The sequence below is a fragment of the Zalophus californianus genome, chromosome 2, assembly GCF_009762305.2.
Source record: "Zalophus californianus isolate mZalCal1 chromosome 2, mZalCal1.pri.v2, whole genome shotgun sequence".
In the NCBI taxonomy this organism is placed as follows: domain Eukaryota; kingdom Metazoa; phylum Chordata; class Mammalia; order Carnivora; family Otariidae; genus Zalophus; species Zalophus californianus.
The window spans coordinates 166,745,143-166,760,506 of record NC_045596.1 but is presented as its reverse complement, the minus strand read 5'-3'; the positions used below and the strand labels follow the sequence as shown (position 1 = coordinate 166,760,506).

The window sequence follows — 15,364 nt, the reverse complement described above, 5'->3', positions numbered from 1 at the left end:
AGAATAGAGAGACCAGACATGGACCCTCAACTCTATGGTCAACTAATCTTCGACAAAGCAGGAAAGAATGTCCAATGGAAAAAAGACAGTCTCTTCAACAAATGGTGTTGGGAAAATTGGACAGCCACATGCAAAAGAATGAAACTGGACCATTTCCTTACACCAAACACAAAAATAGACTCAAAATCGTTGCAAGACCTCAATATGAGACAGGAGTCCATCAAAATCCTAAAGGAGAACACAGGCAGCAACCTCTCCGAACTCAGCTGCAACAACTTCTTCCTAGAAACATCACCAAACGCAAGGGAAGCAAGGGCAAAAATGAACTATTGGGACTTCATCAAGATAAAAACCTTTTGCATAGCAAAAGAAACAGTCCACAAAACCAAAAGACAATCAACAGAATGGGAGAAGATATTTGCAAATGACATATCAGATAGAGGGCTAGCATCCAAAATCTATAAAGAATTTCTTAAACTCAACACCAAAAGAACAAATGATCCAATCAAGAAATGGGCAGAAGTCATGAACAGAAATTTTTAAAAGAAGATGTCCAAATGGCCAACAGACACATGAAAAGGTGCTCAACATCACTCGGCATCAGGGAAATCCAAATCAAAACCTCAATGAGATATCACCTCACACCAGTCAGAATGGCTAAAATTAACAAGTCAGGAAACGACAGATGTTGGCGGGGATGCGGAGAAAGGGGAACCCTCCTACACTGTTGGTGGGAATGCAAGCTGGTGGAGCCACTCTGGAAAACAGTATGGATGTTCCTCAAAAAGTTGGAAATAGAGCTACCATATGATCCAGCAATTGCACTACTGGGTATTTACCCCAAAGATACAAATGTAGGGATCTGAAGGGGTACGTGCACTCCTATATTTGTAGCAGCATTATCCACAATAGCCAAGCTGTGGAGAGCCAAGATGTCCGTTGACGGATGAATGGATAAAGAAGAGGTGATATATATATACAATGGAATGTTATGCAGCCATCAAAAGGAATGAAATCTTGCCATTTGCAACAAAGTGGATGGAACCGGAGGGTATTATGCTTATAAATAAGTCAATCAGAGAAAGACATGTATCATATGACCTCACTGATATGAGGAATTCTTAATCTCAGGAAACAAACTGAGGGTTGCTGGAGTGGTGGAGGGTGGGAGGGATGGGGTGGCTGGGTGATAGACATTGGGGAGGGCATGTGCTATGATGAGCGCTGTGAATTGTGTAAGACTGTTGAATCACCGACCTGTACCTCTGAAACAATTAAGACATTATATGTTAAAAAAAAAAAACAGAAGATAATAGTAAGGGTAAAATGAAGGGGGGAGGAATTGGAGGGGGAGACGAACCATAAGAGACTATGGACTCTGAGCAACAAACTGAGGGTTCTAGAGGGGAGGGGGGTGGGGGGATGGGTTAGCCTGGTGATGGGTATTAAAGAGGGCACATACTGCATGGAGCACTGGGTGTTATACGCAAACAATGAATCATGGAACACTACATCAAATATAATGATGTAATGTATGGTGATTAACATAACATAATAAAAAAAACTATAGAACATTGATGAATGTAATTGAAGAAGACACAAATAAATGGAAAGATATTCTGTGCTCATGCAGTGGAAGAATAAATATTGTCAAAATATCAATACTACACAAAGCAACCTGCAGATTAAATGAAATCCCTATCAAATCTCCAAAGGCATTCATCACCAAAATGAAAACAAAAATAATTTTAAAATCTGTATGGAATCACAGAAGACAGAGAACTGCCAAAACAATCCTCAAAAAGAATAACAAGGCTGGAGATACCATATTTTCTATGTTCAAACTAGACTACAGAGCTATAGGAAATAAAACATTGTGTTACAGAAATCAAAATAGGCATATAAGCAATGGAACAGAATCGGGACCCTATGCATATATGGTCAATTAATTTACAATGAAGGAGACAAAAATATACATTAGGAAAGTACAATGTCTTCAAAATATGGTGTTGGGAAAACTAACAGCTACATTTAAAAGAATAAAACTGGACCACCATCTTAAAATGTACAAAGTTTAACTCAAAATATATTAAAGACTTGAATGTAATATCTGAAACCATAAAATTCCTAGAAGGAAACATAGGTGATAAGCTCCTTGACACAGTCTTAAAGATTTTTTCTTTGAATCTGACATCAAAGGCAAGAGAAATAAAAGCAAAAATAAACAAATGGGACTACATCAAACTAAAAAGCTTTTGCACAGTGAAGGAAACCATCTGCAAAATAAAAAGGCAACCTACTGAAAAAAGATATTTCCAAATCATATGTTCATTAAGGGGCTCAGATCCAAAATATATAAAGAATTCATATAACTCAATAACAGAAAAAAATCCTGATTAAAAAATAGAAAACAGATCTGAATACATTTTTCCAAAAAATGTATAGAGATGGCCAACAGGCACATGAAAAGATGCTCAACATCATTACTCATCAGGGTAATACTAATCAAGACTACAATGAGGTATCACCTTACATATATCAGAATGGCTAGAATCAAAAAGACAAGAAATAACAAGTGTTGGTGAGGATATGGAGAAAAGGAACATCTTGTGCACTATTGGCAGGAATGTAAATTGGTGCAACCCCTATGAAAAATAGTATGGAGTTTCCTCAAAATATTAAAGATAGAGCTACCTACCATATGATCTAGTAATTCCACTACTGGATATCTATCTGAAGAAAATAAAAATACTAATTCAAAAAGGTACGTGTACCCCTCTGTTGATTGCAGCATTAGCCAAGATTTGGAAACAACCCAATGTTCACCCATAAGTGAATGGATAAAGAAGATGTGGTATATATATACAATACATTACTACTTAACCACAAATATAATGAAATCTTGATATTTGTGAAAATGTGGATGAAACTTAAGGGTATTATGCAAGTGAAATAAATCAGAGAGAGAAAAACGAATATCATATGATTTCACCTATATGTGGAATCTAAAAATCAAAACAATCAAAATAAAACACAGACTTACAGTCACAGGGAACAGATTGGTGGTTGTCAGAGGGGAAGGGTTTGGGTAGGGCAACAGAGATGAAGGAGATTAAAAAGTACAAGCATAGAGGTGTAAAATAAGTCATGAGGATATAATGCACAGCATGAGGAATATAGTCAATAATATATTGTAGGTGATGGACTGTAGACTTATTGTGGTGATCGTCTCACAATGTGTACATCAAATTATTATGTTGTACATCTGAAACTAATATTTATGTCAAATATACCTCAATAAAAATAAATGAATATACAGTATAAAATTTAAAAATTGGCTAATTGATTCACCATTTCAAGGTTTTGTTTTATTTTTAATTCAACAAGTAAGTTTGAATGTCGTTTATATGTAGCACACTGATTTACAATTGCTACTTTAAATTTCAGATGCCTTATAGTTTCTGGAATGTGTGCACTTGTACTTCCAAACTGACTAACAGCCATCTTTGTTCTCCCTTTATTTTATGACCATATAAGTGCAAATGCTCATATGTATGTATATATGCATATGGACATAAGCTTTTGTATCACTGTAACCATGCTTTCCTGGTATAGACTTCTTGTTTGGTTCTTCTAAACCTCTCACAATTATACTTTGATTATAAATGTAAACTGATGGTTTAAGAAATATAAAAGCTGAGTTATGTTTCTTTGTGAAGCAGGAAAAACCTGAAAAGCTCAGAATTCTATGATTAAAATTTGTTAGAATTCAAAGATCTAATAAAAAAATCACCTCTCATTTTAGTGGAATGTTGTGCTTAAAAGACATACATATCTTCTCATATGAGGATTGATGACTGGTTATAACATCCAAAAAGCAAAGTTATTGAATAACTGAGGCCTAGTTTAATTATCTTTTCAATATTGTATGGGAAATAATTGGCAGCACCAGGTTCAAATCCATTCAGTATAACTGTGATAGTCATCATGGAATATAGTATTTGATAATTACATAATTTAGCACAGCTAAATATAAATGAACATGTTTTGTTACCATTTGTGTACCACAAACAGTGCCATCAGCCACATAGGCATAATCTCTTCCATCTGATCTCACTGATGACCCAGTAGTTATAGATATGCATACATGCCCTTGAATATATGAGTAAACTGCAGATTGAATATCACTTTTATAAGTATTCTTCTGTGGCCAAACACAAGCTAATTTTCCACAGAGAACATCCCTGAAATGAAAAACAAAATTCCTTATCATTTTGTCTTTTAATGTTACCAACTTCCAAATAAGTATCATATTACTTATAATACTTACATTTTAATAGATGGTATAAAACTTTTGGCAGAAAAAAATGCCAAGATAACATTATCCTATGGTGCAAAACAACTGGATATAATCCAATTGATTAGCACTGTAACTGAATTGAATACTGTACACTAAACTCAAATTTGCAGTCATAACTTCATTTCCTATTTCAGAACTTAACTTTTTGTCTAGCCTCCAGTTGACCTAGAGCATTCATCATAGTTTACCACATTCTCTGGGAAAATTCATCACCTGCCTCCACTTTGATATAGCTTGGCCAGTCTGGTCATTTGTTACCCAACATTTCTTGAGAGTAGCTAGTTGCATTTATTAACTCAATGTATCATTTGAGCCCCTTCTGTTAACATCCATTGTCCTTACCATGAACTTTAATCAGTACATCTCTGTAGTATACAGACTCTTCATTTTGATCCCAAGATTTTTCCAACATGCTGGTACTTCCAATAGTTTTGCACTTCTCTCTTGAGAATTAAGGAACTTTGAGATCTCCTTTATGCCACAAGCATACAAAACATTATCCCCAAACAGTTTATTTAGCCATTCATAATCTATCATTGGATAGAATATTGGCTTCTCTAAGGCTTACAATATTCCTAGACTATACCCTGGAAAGTAATCTATGTCATTTCTTGCTCTTGGAGTTACTCAAATCTATCAATTCTCATTTTCAATGGAAACAACGATTCTTAACTATTGATATGTGCTTGTCAAGTATGTCATTATTTCTTCAAAAGTCTTCTCTTAGAAAATTTTATCCATTTGTCCTAAAAGACCATTTTGGGTTCTTTTAACATCACAGAGATTAGGTTAATGGTACAATGAGGAAAGATTCAAGTGAAATTGGGAGCCAAAATCTAAATCTATTTTCAAGCTTTCTCCTACCCAGCATAAGTTGTCTATCTTAGATCTAGATACTTCTTTTGGTTGTGGCTCCACTCTCTTTCCATGGCATATATCTTAAACCAGCTTTGCATAGTAGGTCTCTTTCTAGTCTGGCTATTGATTACAAACACTTCCTCCAAAGTCCTTTCTCTTGGAATTTGTATTTATGGTTGAATTCTTGGAACTAACAGGCTTTTCTTTTCTGGAAAGGAATCAGTCTGCTTAAGCAGATGAACTGTGTTAGAGATTTTATTTTAGGAAAATATATGCACCATGATTATCTCAGATGAAATCTGGAGATGCACCATGAAATCTCAGATGAAATCGTGCTTGCTAGAGTTTCTCCTATCTTTTCTGTCCATACTTTCACAAATAATCTTAGACCAAGGCTAGTTGACATGCCTTCTGTTCATCGGGGAGAGAGATTAAGCATGGCTGGTTTATCACTACCTCTTATTTCTGTTGGTATCCACCGTGATGTAACTCAGTCTTCCTGATCACTGGTTCTTTGTATCTAACAAGGTGTGACTGATTAAATCTTGTCTTTTGGAGTTTATATGGGTCTTCTTATCAGATCTCCCCTCATCACTATTTTGTGATTTCAGACATTCTCTTTCAATCTGTTAGTCTTGCACTGGGGCATGTGGGAAATTCTGCATCCTCTACATGTCATACTTAATTTATAGTAAACTCATTTGGATGCAAAGTGGTGGATATTATCTTAGTCCCACCCAACTAGATAGTTTCTTCAGCTATTTATAATCTTCATAAATGAACCAAGGATTTTTTTTTTTATATAAGCATGCTGAGTGTAGTGCTTACCAAAGAATTTTGCAATTTTTCCTTACCATGTCTTTGAGGGTTAAGGAAAATCCTGCTTCTCCCTGGATCACTTGACCCTGAATGTTTTTATATTCTCTCCCCATTCCCTTAGTTCTTGAATTTGGATCTATAACTACTTTTTAAGCCACTTTAAGTTTATATTTAACATCTACAAAGCTATACATATTTAATGTAAACAATGTGATGAATTTGGGGATAAACACACACTCATCATCAAGGACATAAACATATCCACCACTTCTCAAAGTTTCCTCCTGCCTTTGAATAACAACAACAATAATAATAATTTTATTTATTATTATATTATTTTAAAATATTTTCTGGCAAGAACACTTAATATAACTACTACCACTTAGCAAATTTTAAGTATTCAATACCGTATTTTTAATTGTAGTAACTATGTTGTGTAGTAGATCACCAGAATGTATTTGTTACTATACTTTTCTAACTTTATTGGGCTAAAATTGACAAACTTGTAAGACATTTAAAGTGTACAAAGTGATGATTTCATATATGTATATATTGTGAAAGGATTCTCCCCATTAACTTAATTAACACATTTATCACTTCATTTATTTATCTTTTTTGTGTGTGAGAACATTTAAGTTCTACTCTCTTACCAAATTTCAATTATATAATACAATGTTATCAATTATAGTCACCATATTATACATCAGATCCTTGGACTTTATTCATCTTAAAACTGAAAACTGGTATCCTTTTACTAACTTATCTCTATTTCTCACTGGCAACTATTTTTCTACTCTCTGTTAATATGAGTTTAACATTTTTTATTACACATATAGGTGATACTACTTAGTGTTTGTCTTTAGCTCCTTTCACTTAGCGTACAGATGTCCAGGTTCAACCATGTTGTCAAAAATGACAAGATTTCCTTCTTTTTAAAGCTGAACAATATTTCATTGTATACATAGCTTTTTTCTGATCCATTTGTCTGTTGCTGGACATGTAGATTTTTTCCATACCTTGGCTATTATGAATAATGCTGTAATTAAATCTCCTCAAAATAACTGATTTCATTTATTTTGGTTATATAGTTAGAAGTGAGATTGCTAGATCATAAGGTGGTTCTATTTTTTAATTTACTGAGGAAACTCCAAACTATTTTTCATAATGGCTGTACCAGTTTAAATTCTCCATAAACACTATATGAGGGTTCCCTTTTCTCCACATCTTTGCTGGTGTTATCCAATGTCTTTTTATGATAGTCATCCTAACAGATGTGATTTGATATCTTATTGTAGTTTTGATATTCATTTCCTTGATGATTTAATGACGCTGAATACCTTCTCATGTACTTGTTGGCCATTCACATATCCTCGGAAAAATGTTTGTTCCAGTCCTTTGTCCATTAAAAAATTATTTTCTTGCTATTGAGTTGGAAGATTTCTTGCATATTTTAAATATTACTCCTTATCAGATTGGTTTGCAAAGATTTTCTTCCATTCCATAGTTTGCATTTTCATTTTGTGGATGATTTCATTTGCTAAGTTGAAGCTTTTAGTTTGTTGTACTCCTACGTGTGTAATTTTTCTTTTGCTGCCTTTGCTTTCAGTGACAGTAAAAATTCATTGCCAACACCACTGTTAAGGAAATTATTATGGGTATTTTCCTCTAGGAGTTTTACAGATTCATATCTTAAATTCAAGTCTTTTTTTCACTTTAGTTGATATTTGTGTATGGTGTGAAATACAATCTAATTTTCCTAACATGATTTATTGAACAGACTATCATTTCTCCATTGTATAATCTTGGTCCCTTTGTTGAAAATTAATCAATTGTGTGTGCATGTATTTATTTTTAGGCTGTCTATCGTGTTCCATTAATATGTGTCAGTCTTTATGCCAATATCATACTCTTTTAATTACTATAGTTTTTCTTATAACTATAGTTTTTTGATACACTTTGAAATCAGGAAGTGTGATGCCTTGTTTTTTGTTCTCAATATTGCTCTGGCGCTTTGGGGTCTTTTGTGGTTTCATATAATTTAAATTTTTTTTCTATTTCTGTAAAAAATGACATTGGAATTTTGATAGGGATTGCATTGAATCTGTAGATAGCTTTGGGTAGTACAGATATTTTAACAATATTAATTCTTCCAATCCATCAGCAGAGAATATCTTTATATTTATTGTGTATTCTTCAATTTATTTTATCAATTTCTTATAGTTTTCAATATATATGTCTTCCACTTCCTTGGATAAATTCATTTCTAAGTATTTTATTCTTTATGATGTTATTATAAAAGGGGTTATTAATTTTTCTTTCCAATAGTTCATTCTATACACTATACATTAGTGTATAGAAATGCAACTAATTTTTGTATATTGAAATTGTGTACTGAAACTTTACTGAATTTGTTTACTAGCTCTAACATTTTTGTGGTTTCCCACATGTGTTTCCCACATGTAAGATTGTACCATCTACAACAGACAATTTTACTTCTTTCTTTCTTATTTGGATGCCTTTTATTTTTTCTTCTTGCCTAATTGCTTTGGCTGGTACTTGCAGTGTTATTTTTAATAGAAGTAATAAGAGAATGCATCCTTGTCTTGTTCTTGGTCTTGGAAGAAAAATTTTGAGCTACCACCATTAAGTATGATGTTAGTTGTGGGCTTGTCATATATTACTTTTATAATGTTGAGGTACAATCCTTCTATACAAATATGTTGTTATAATAAAATGATGTTGAATTTTGTCAAATGATTTTTCTGTACCTATTAAGATAATCATGATTTTTGTACTTTATTTTGTTAATGTGGTGTATCATAGTGATTGATTTGTAGAGGGTGAACCATCCCTGCATCACTGGAATAAATGTCACTTCATCATGATGTATGATCATTTTAATGTATTTTTATTTTTGGAGAGAGAGAGCACAAGAGGGGAGGGGCAGAGAGAGAATCTTAAGAAGGCTCCCTGCTGATCGAGCCCCAATTCGATCTCACAATCCTGAGATCATGACCTGAGCTGAAATCAAGAGTTGGGTGCTCAACCAACTGAGCCACCCAGGCATCCCCCTCTTAATGTACTCTTTAATTAATTTTCTAATATTTTGTTGAGGATTTTTGCATCTATGTTCATCAGGGGTATTGGTCTATTATTTCTCTTTTTATAATATCTTTGCCCATAAGGCTTTGTTATTAGAGTAATACTAGCCTTGTAAAATGACTTCAGAAGGGTTTTTCCCTCTTCTGATTTTTACAAGATTTTGACAAGGATTGTTATTAATTATTTAAATGCTTGTTAGAACTCACTAATGGAGCATCTGGGTCTGGAATTTTGTTTTTGGGGAGGTTTTTGATTAATGTTTCAATCTCATTTGTTTTGGTTAGTTAAGATTTTTTTTATTCGTTCATGATTCAGTTGGTAGATTATATGTGTCTAGGTTATTTATCCATTTCTTCTACCTTGTCCAATTTGGGGGCATAAAACTGTTCATAGTTATTTCTTATGATTCTTTTTGCTTCTCTGATGTCAGTTATAATGTCTTCTCTTTCCTTTCTAATTCTAGCTATTTGAGTCATATTTCTTTTTTCTTAGTAGGTCTAGCTAGTGGTTGGACGATTTTATTTACCTTTTCAAAACATCAACTGTCAGTATCATTGGTCTTTTCTATTGACTTTTAGTCTCATTTCTTTCCATTCTATGCTATTTTCTTTCTTCTACTCAAGTTATACATCAGTTCTTCTTTTTCTAGTATTTGAGGTGTAATTTAGGTTGTTTATTTCAGATCTTTCTTCTATTTAATGTAGACATTTATCACAATAAATTTCCTTCTTACAGCTGCTTTGCTACCTCAAACATTCTGGTATGTTGTGTATCCATTTTCATTTTTTCAAGGTATTTTTTGACTTCTTTCTTCAATGACTCATTGGTTGTTCAGTAGCATGTTGTTTGTTCCACACAAATTTGGGAATTTTCCAGTTTTCTTTTTTTTTAATTTTTTGATTATTTATTTGACAGAGAGAGAGAGTGAAAGAGGGAACACAAGAAAGGGGAGTGGGAGAGGGAGAAGCAGGCTTCCCGCCAAGCAGGGAGCCCGATGCAGGGCTGTATCCCAGGACCCTGGTATCATGACCTGAGCCGAAGGCAGACACTTAACGACTGAGCCACCCAGGTGCCCCTATTTTCCAGTTTTCTTCTTGTAATTAATTTCTAGTTTCATACCATTGCAGTTGGAATAGATGTTTGATATTGTTTCCATCTTCTTATATTTATTGACTTTTTTGTGGTCAAACATGTGCTCTCTTGAAGAAAGTCTATGTGCACTTATGAAGCAGCATTCTGCTGCTGCTGGAAGGAATGTTCTATAAATGTATGTTCAGCCCATCAGGTCCAATATGTAGTTTAAGGTTGATGTTTCCTTACTGGTTTTCTGTCTGGATGATCTATCCATTGGTGAAAGTGGGGTATTGAAGTCCCTTACCATTATTGTATTGTTGTATGTTTCTCCCTTCAATCTATTGATATTTGCTTTATATACTTTGGTGCTCCTAAGTTTGGTACATAAATATTTACTGTTACATTGCCTTGATGAATTGATCCCTTTATCATTATATAATGACTTGTTTGTATCTTGTTATAGTCTTTGGCTTAAAGTCTTTTTGTGTGATATAAGTATAGTTATCTGTGCCTTTTCTCTTGGTTTTTTGTTTGTTTGTCTTGTTTTTATTTGCATTTTTCATGGATTACCTTTTTCCAATTTTCACGTTCACTCTGTGTGTTGTAAAGCTGCAGTCTGTTGTAGGCAGCATATTGCTGGGTCTTTTTTTTTTTAAGATTTTATTTATTTATTTGAGAGAGAAAGAGAGTACAAGTAGGGGGAGGGGCAGTGGGAGAAGCAGACTCCCGGCTGAGCAGGGAGCCTGGGATCATGACCTAATCTAAAGGCAGATTTTTTTAAATATTTTTTTTATTATGTTATGTTAGTCACCATACAGTACATCATTAGTTTTTGATGTAGTGTTCTATGATTCATTGTTTGTGTATATCACCCAGTGCTCCATGCAATACATGACCTCCTTAATACTCATCACCAAGCTTACCCAACCCCCCGCTCTTCTCCCCTCTAAAACCCTCAGTTTGTTTCCCAGAGTCCATAGTCTCTCATGGTTTGTCTCCCCCTCTGATTGTGCCCCCCTTCATTTTTCCCTTCCTTCTCCTAATGTTCTCCATACTATTCCTTATGTTCCACAAATAAGTGAAACCATATGATATTTGTCTTTCTCTGTTTGACTAAACCAACTGAGCCACCAGGCACCCTGTTGGGTCTTGTTTTATTACCCATTTAGCCATTCTATGTATTTTGTTTGGAGAACATACACTATTTATATTTCAAATATTTTCTGATAGATAGGGACTTACTATTGCAATTTTGTAAATTATTTTTTGGTTGTTTTGTAATTCCTTTGTTCCTTTGTTCCTCTGTTCCTCTCTTGCTGTTTCCCTCTGTGATTTGATTTGATTTTCTGTAGCTTTATGCTTTGATTCCATACAATTCTTTTTTATCTTATGTGCATCTACTTTGTTTTTGCTTTCTGTTTACCATAAGGCTTACATAAATCAGCTTATATTTATAACAACCAATTTTAGCTGATAAAAACTTTAAACACATACAAAAGCTCTACATTTTTACACTCCTCCTGCACATTTATATATTTGAGCTCCCAATGTGTATTTTTTATATCATTTATAATTAACAACTTATGGTAGTTATAGTCATTTTTAATTCTTTTGTCTTTTTTAACTTTTTTATTATTTTGTTATGTTGATGACCATACATTACATCATTAGTTTTTGATGTAGTGTTCCATGATTCATTGTTTGCATATAACACCCTATAACACCCAGTGTTCCATGCAGAACGTGCGCTCCTTAATACCCATCACCAGGTTAACACATCCTTCCATCTCCCTCCCCTTTAGAACCCTCAGTTTGTTTTTCAGAGTCCATAGTATCTCATGGTTTGTGCCCCCTCCAATTCCCCCCTTTCATTCTTCCCCTCCTGCTATCATCTTCCTTTTTTTATTTAACATATAATGTATTATTTGTTTCAGAGGTACAGGTCTGTGATTCAACAGTTGTACACATTTCACAGCACTCACCATACCACATGCCCTCCCCAATGTTTATCACCCAGCCACCCCATCCCTCCCACCCCCCACCACTCCAGCAATCTCAGTTTGTTTCCTGAGATTAAGAATTCCTCATACCAGTGAAGTCATATGATACATGTCTTTCTCTGATTGACTTATTTCGCTCAGCATAATACCCTCCAGTTCCATCCACATTGTTGCAAATGGCAAGATTTCATTCCTTTTGATGGCTGCATATTATTCGATTCTTCTTTATCTATTCATCTGTCAATGGACATCTTGGCTCTCCACATCTTGGCTATTGTGGACATTGCTGCTATAAACATCAGGGTGCACAATACCCCTTCAGATCCCTACATTTGCATCTTTGGGGTAAATACCCAGTAGTGCATTTGCTGGATTATATGGTAGCTCTATATTCAACTTTTTGAGGAACATCCATACTGTTTTCCAGAGTGGCTGCACCAGCTTGCATTCCCACCAATAGTGTAGGAGGGTTCCCCTTTCTCCGCATCCCCGCTAACATCTGTTGTTTCCTGACTTGTTAATTTTAGCCATTCTGACTGGTGTGAGGTGATATCTCATTGAGGTTTTGATTTGGATTTCCCTGATGCCAAGCGATGTTAAGCACTTTTTCATGTGTCTGTTGGCCATTTGGTTGTCTTTGGAAAAATGTCTGTTCATGTCTTCTGCCCATTTCTTGATTGGATCATTTGTTCTTTGGGTGGTGAGTTTGATGAGTTCTTTATAGATTTTGGATACTAGCCCTTTATCTGATATGTCATTTGCAAATATCTTCTCCCATTCTGTTGGTTGTCTTTTGGTTTTGTGGACTGTTTCTTTTGCTATGCAAAAGCTTTTTATCTTGATGAAGTCCCAATAGTTCGTTTTTGCCCTGGCTTCCCTTGCGTTTGGCGATGTTTCTAGGAAGAAGTTGTTGCAGCTGAGTTCGGAGAGGTTGCTGCCTGTGTTCTCCTTTAGGATTTTGATGGACTCCTGTCTCACATCAAGGTCTTTCAATGATTTTGAGTCTATTTTTGTGTTTGGTGTAAGGAAATGGTCCAGTTTCATTCTTCTGCATGTGGCTGTCCAATTTTCCCAACACCATTTGTTGAAGAGACTGTCTTTTTTCCATTGGACATTCTTTCCTGCTTTGTCGAAGATTATTTGACCATAGAGGTGAGGGTTCATTTCTGGTCTCTCTATTCTGTTCCATTGATCTGTGTGTCTGTTTTTGTGCCAGTTACCATACTATCTTGATGATGGCAGCTTTGTAATAGAACTTAAAGTCCGGAATTGCGATGCCACAAGCTTTGCTTTGCTTTTTCAACATTCCCCTGACTATTTGGGGTCTTTTCTGGTTCCATACAAATTTTAGGATTATTTCTTCCATTTCTTTGAAAAAAGTGGATGATATTTTGATGGGGATTGCATTGAATGTGTAGATTGCTCTAGGTAGCATTGACATCCTTAACAATATTTGCTCTTCCAATCCATGAGCATGGAACGTTTTTCCATTTCTTTGTGTCTTCTTCATTTCTTTCATGAGTATTTTATAGTTTTCTGAGTACAGATTCTTTGCCTCTTTGGTGAGATGTATTCTTAGGTATCTTATGGTTTTGGTGCAATTGTAAATGAGATCGACTCCTTAATTTCTCTTTCTTCTGTCTTGTTGTTGGTGTATAGGAATGCCACTGATTTCTGTATATTGATTTTCTATCCTGCCAATTTACTGAATTCCTGTGTGAGTTCTAGCAGTATTGGGGTAGAGTCTTTTGGGTTTTCCACATGAAGTATCATATCATCTGGAAAGAGTGAGAGTTTGACTTCTTCTTTGCCAATGTGGATGCATTTTATTTCTTTTTGTTGTCTGATTGCTGTGGCTAGGACTTCTAATACTATGTTGAATAGCAGTGGTGATAGTGGACCTCCCTACCATGTTCCTGACCTTAAGGGGAAAGCTCTCAGTTTTTTCCCATTGAGAATGATATTCACTGTGGGTTTTTCATAGATGGATTTTATGATATTGAGGTATGGACCCTCTATGCCTATACTCTGAAGAGTTCTGATCAAGAAAGGATGCTGTACTTTGTCAAATGCTTTTTCTGCATCTATTGAGAGGATCATATGTTTCTTATTCTTTCTTTTATTCATGTGTCACATTGATTGATTTGCAGATGTTGAACCAAACTTGCAGCCCAGGGATAAACCCCATTTGGTCATTCTGAATAATCTTTTTAATGTACTGTTGGATCCTATTGGCTAGTATTTTGGTGAGAATTTTTGCATCCCTGTTCATCAAGGATATTGGTCTGTAATTCTTCCTTTGATGGCGTCTTTGTCTGGTTTGGGGATCAAGCTAATGGTGGCCTCATAAAACGAGTTTGGAAGTTTTCCTTCTATTTCTATTTTTTGGAACAGTTTCAGAGGAATAGGTAGTTTTTCTTTAAGTGTTTGGTAGAATTCCTCTGGGAAGCCATCTGGCCCTGGGCTTTTGTTTTTTGGGAGATTTTTGATGACTGCTTCAATTGCCTTAGTGGTTATAGGTCTGTTCAGTTTTCTATTTCTTCCTGGTACAGTTTTGATGGTTGATACATCTCTAGGAATGCATCCATTTCTTCCTTATTATCTAATTTGCTGGCATATAGTTGCTCATAGTATGTTCTTATAATTGTTTTTATTTCTTTGGTGTTGGTTTTGATCTCTCCTCTTTCATTCATGATTTTGTTGATTTGGGTCCTTTCTCTTTTCTTTTTGATAAGTCTGGCCAGGGGTTTATCAATCTTGTTAATTCTTTCAAAGAACAAGCTCCAGTTTCGTTGATCTGTTCTACTGTTCTTTTGGTTTCTATTTCATTGATTTCTGCTTTGATCTTTATTATTTCTCTTCTTCTGCTGGGTTTAGACTTTATTTGCTGGTCTTTCTCCAACTCCTTTAGGTGTAGGGTTAGGTTGTGTATTTGAGACCTTTCTTGTTTCTTGAGACAGGCTTGTATTGCTATATACTTTCCTCTTAGGACTGCCTTTGCTGTATCCCAAAGATTTGGAACAGTTGTGTTTTCATTTTCATTGGTTTCCATGAATTTTTTTAATTCTTCTTTAATTTCCTGGTTGACCCATTCATTCTTTAGTAGGATGCTCTTTAGCCTCCATGTATTTGAGTTCTTTCCGACTTTCCT

At 34.8% G+C, this 15,364-nt stretch overlaps 1 protein-coding gene across 6 annotated transcripts in view; it reads right to left on the bottom strand.

Annotated features, from left to right (window-relative positions):
• Positions 1-15,364, bottom strand: part of ADAM18 (ADAM metallopeptidase domain 18) — a 191,827-nt gene that overhangs the window by 71,422 nt on the left and 105,041 nt on the right. For all 6 annotated transcript variants that reach the window (XR_003520893.2, XM_027599516.1, XM_027599514.2 and 3 more), the window contains one exon: positions 4,055-4,244. Coding sequence is in view for 5 of the 6 variants with exons in the window: in XM_027599516.1 (XP_027455317.1) it covers positions 4,055-4,244 (190 nt within the window). In the remaining variant the exon portion in view is untranslated. The remainder of the gene's footprint in view (positions 1-4,054; positions 4,245-15,364) is intronic.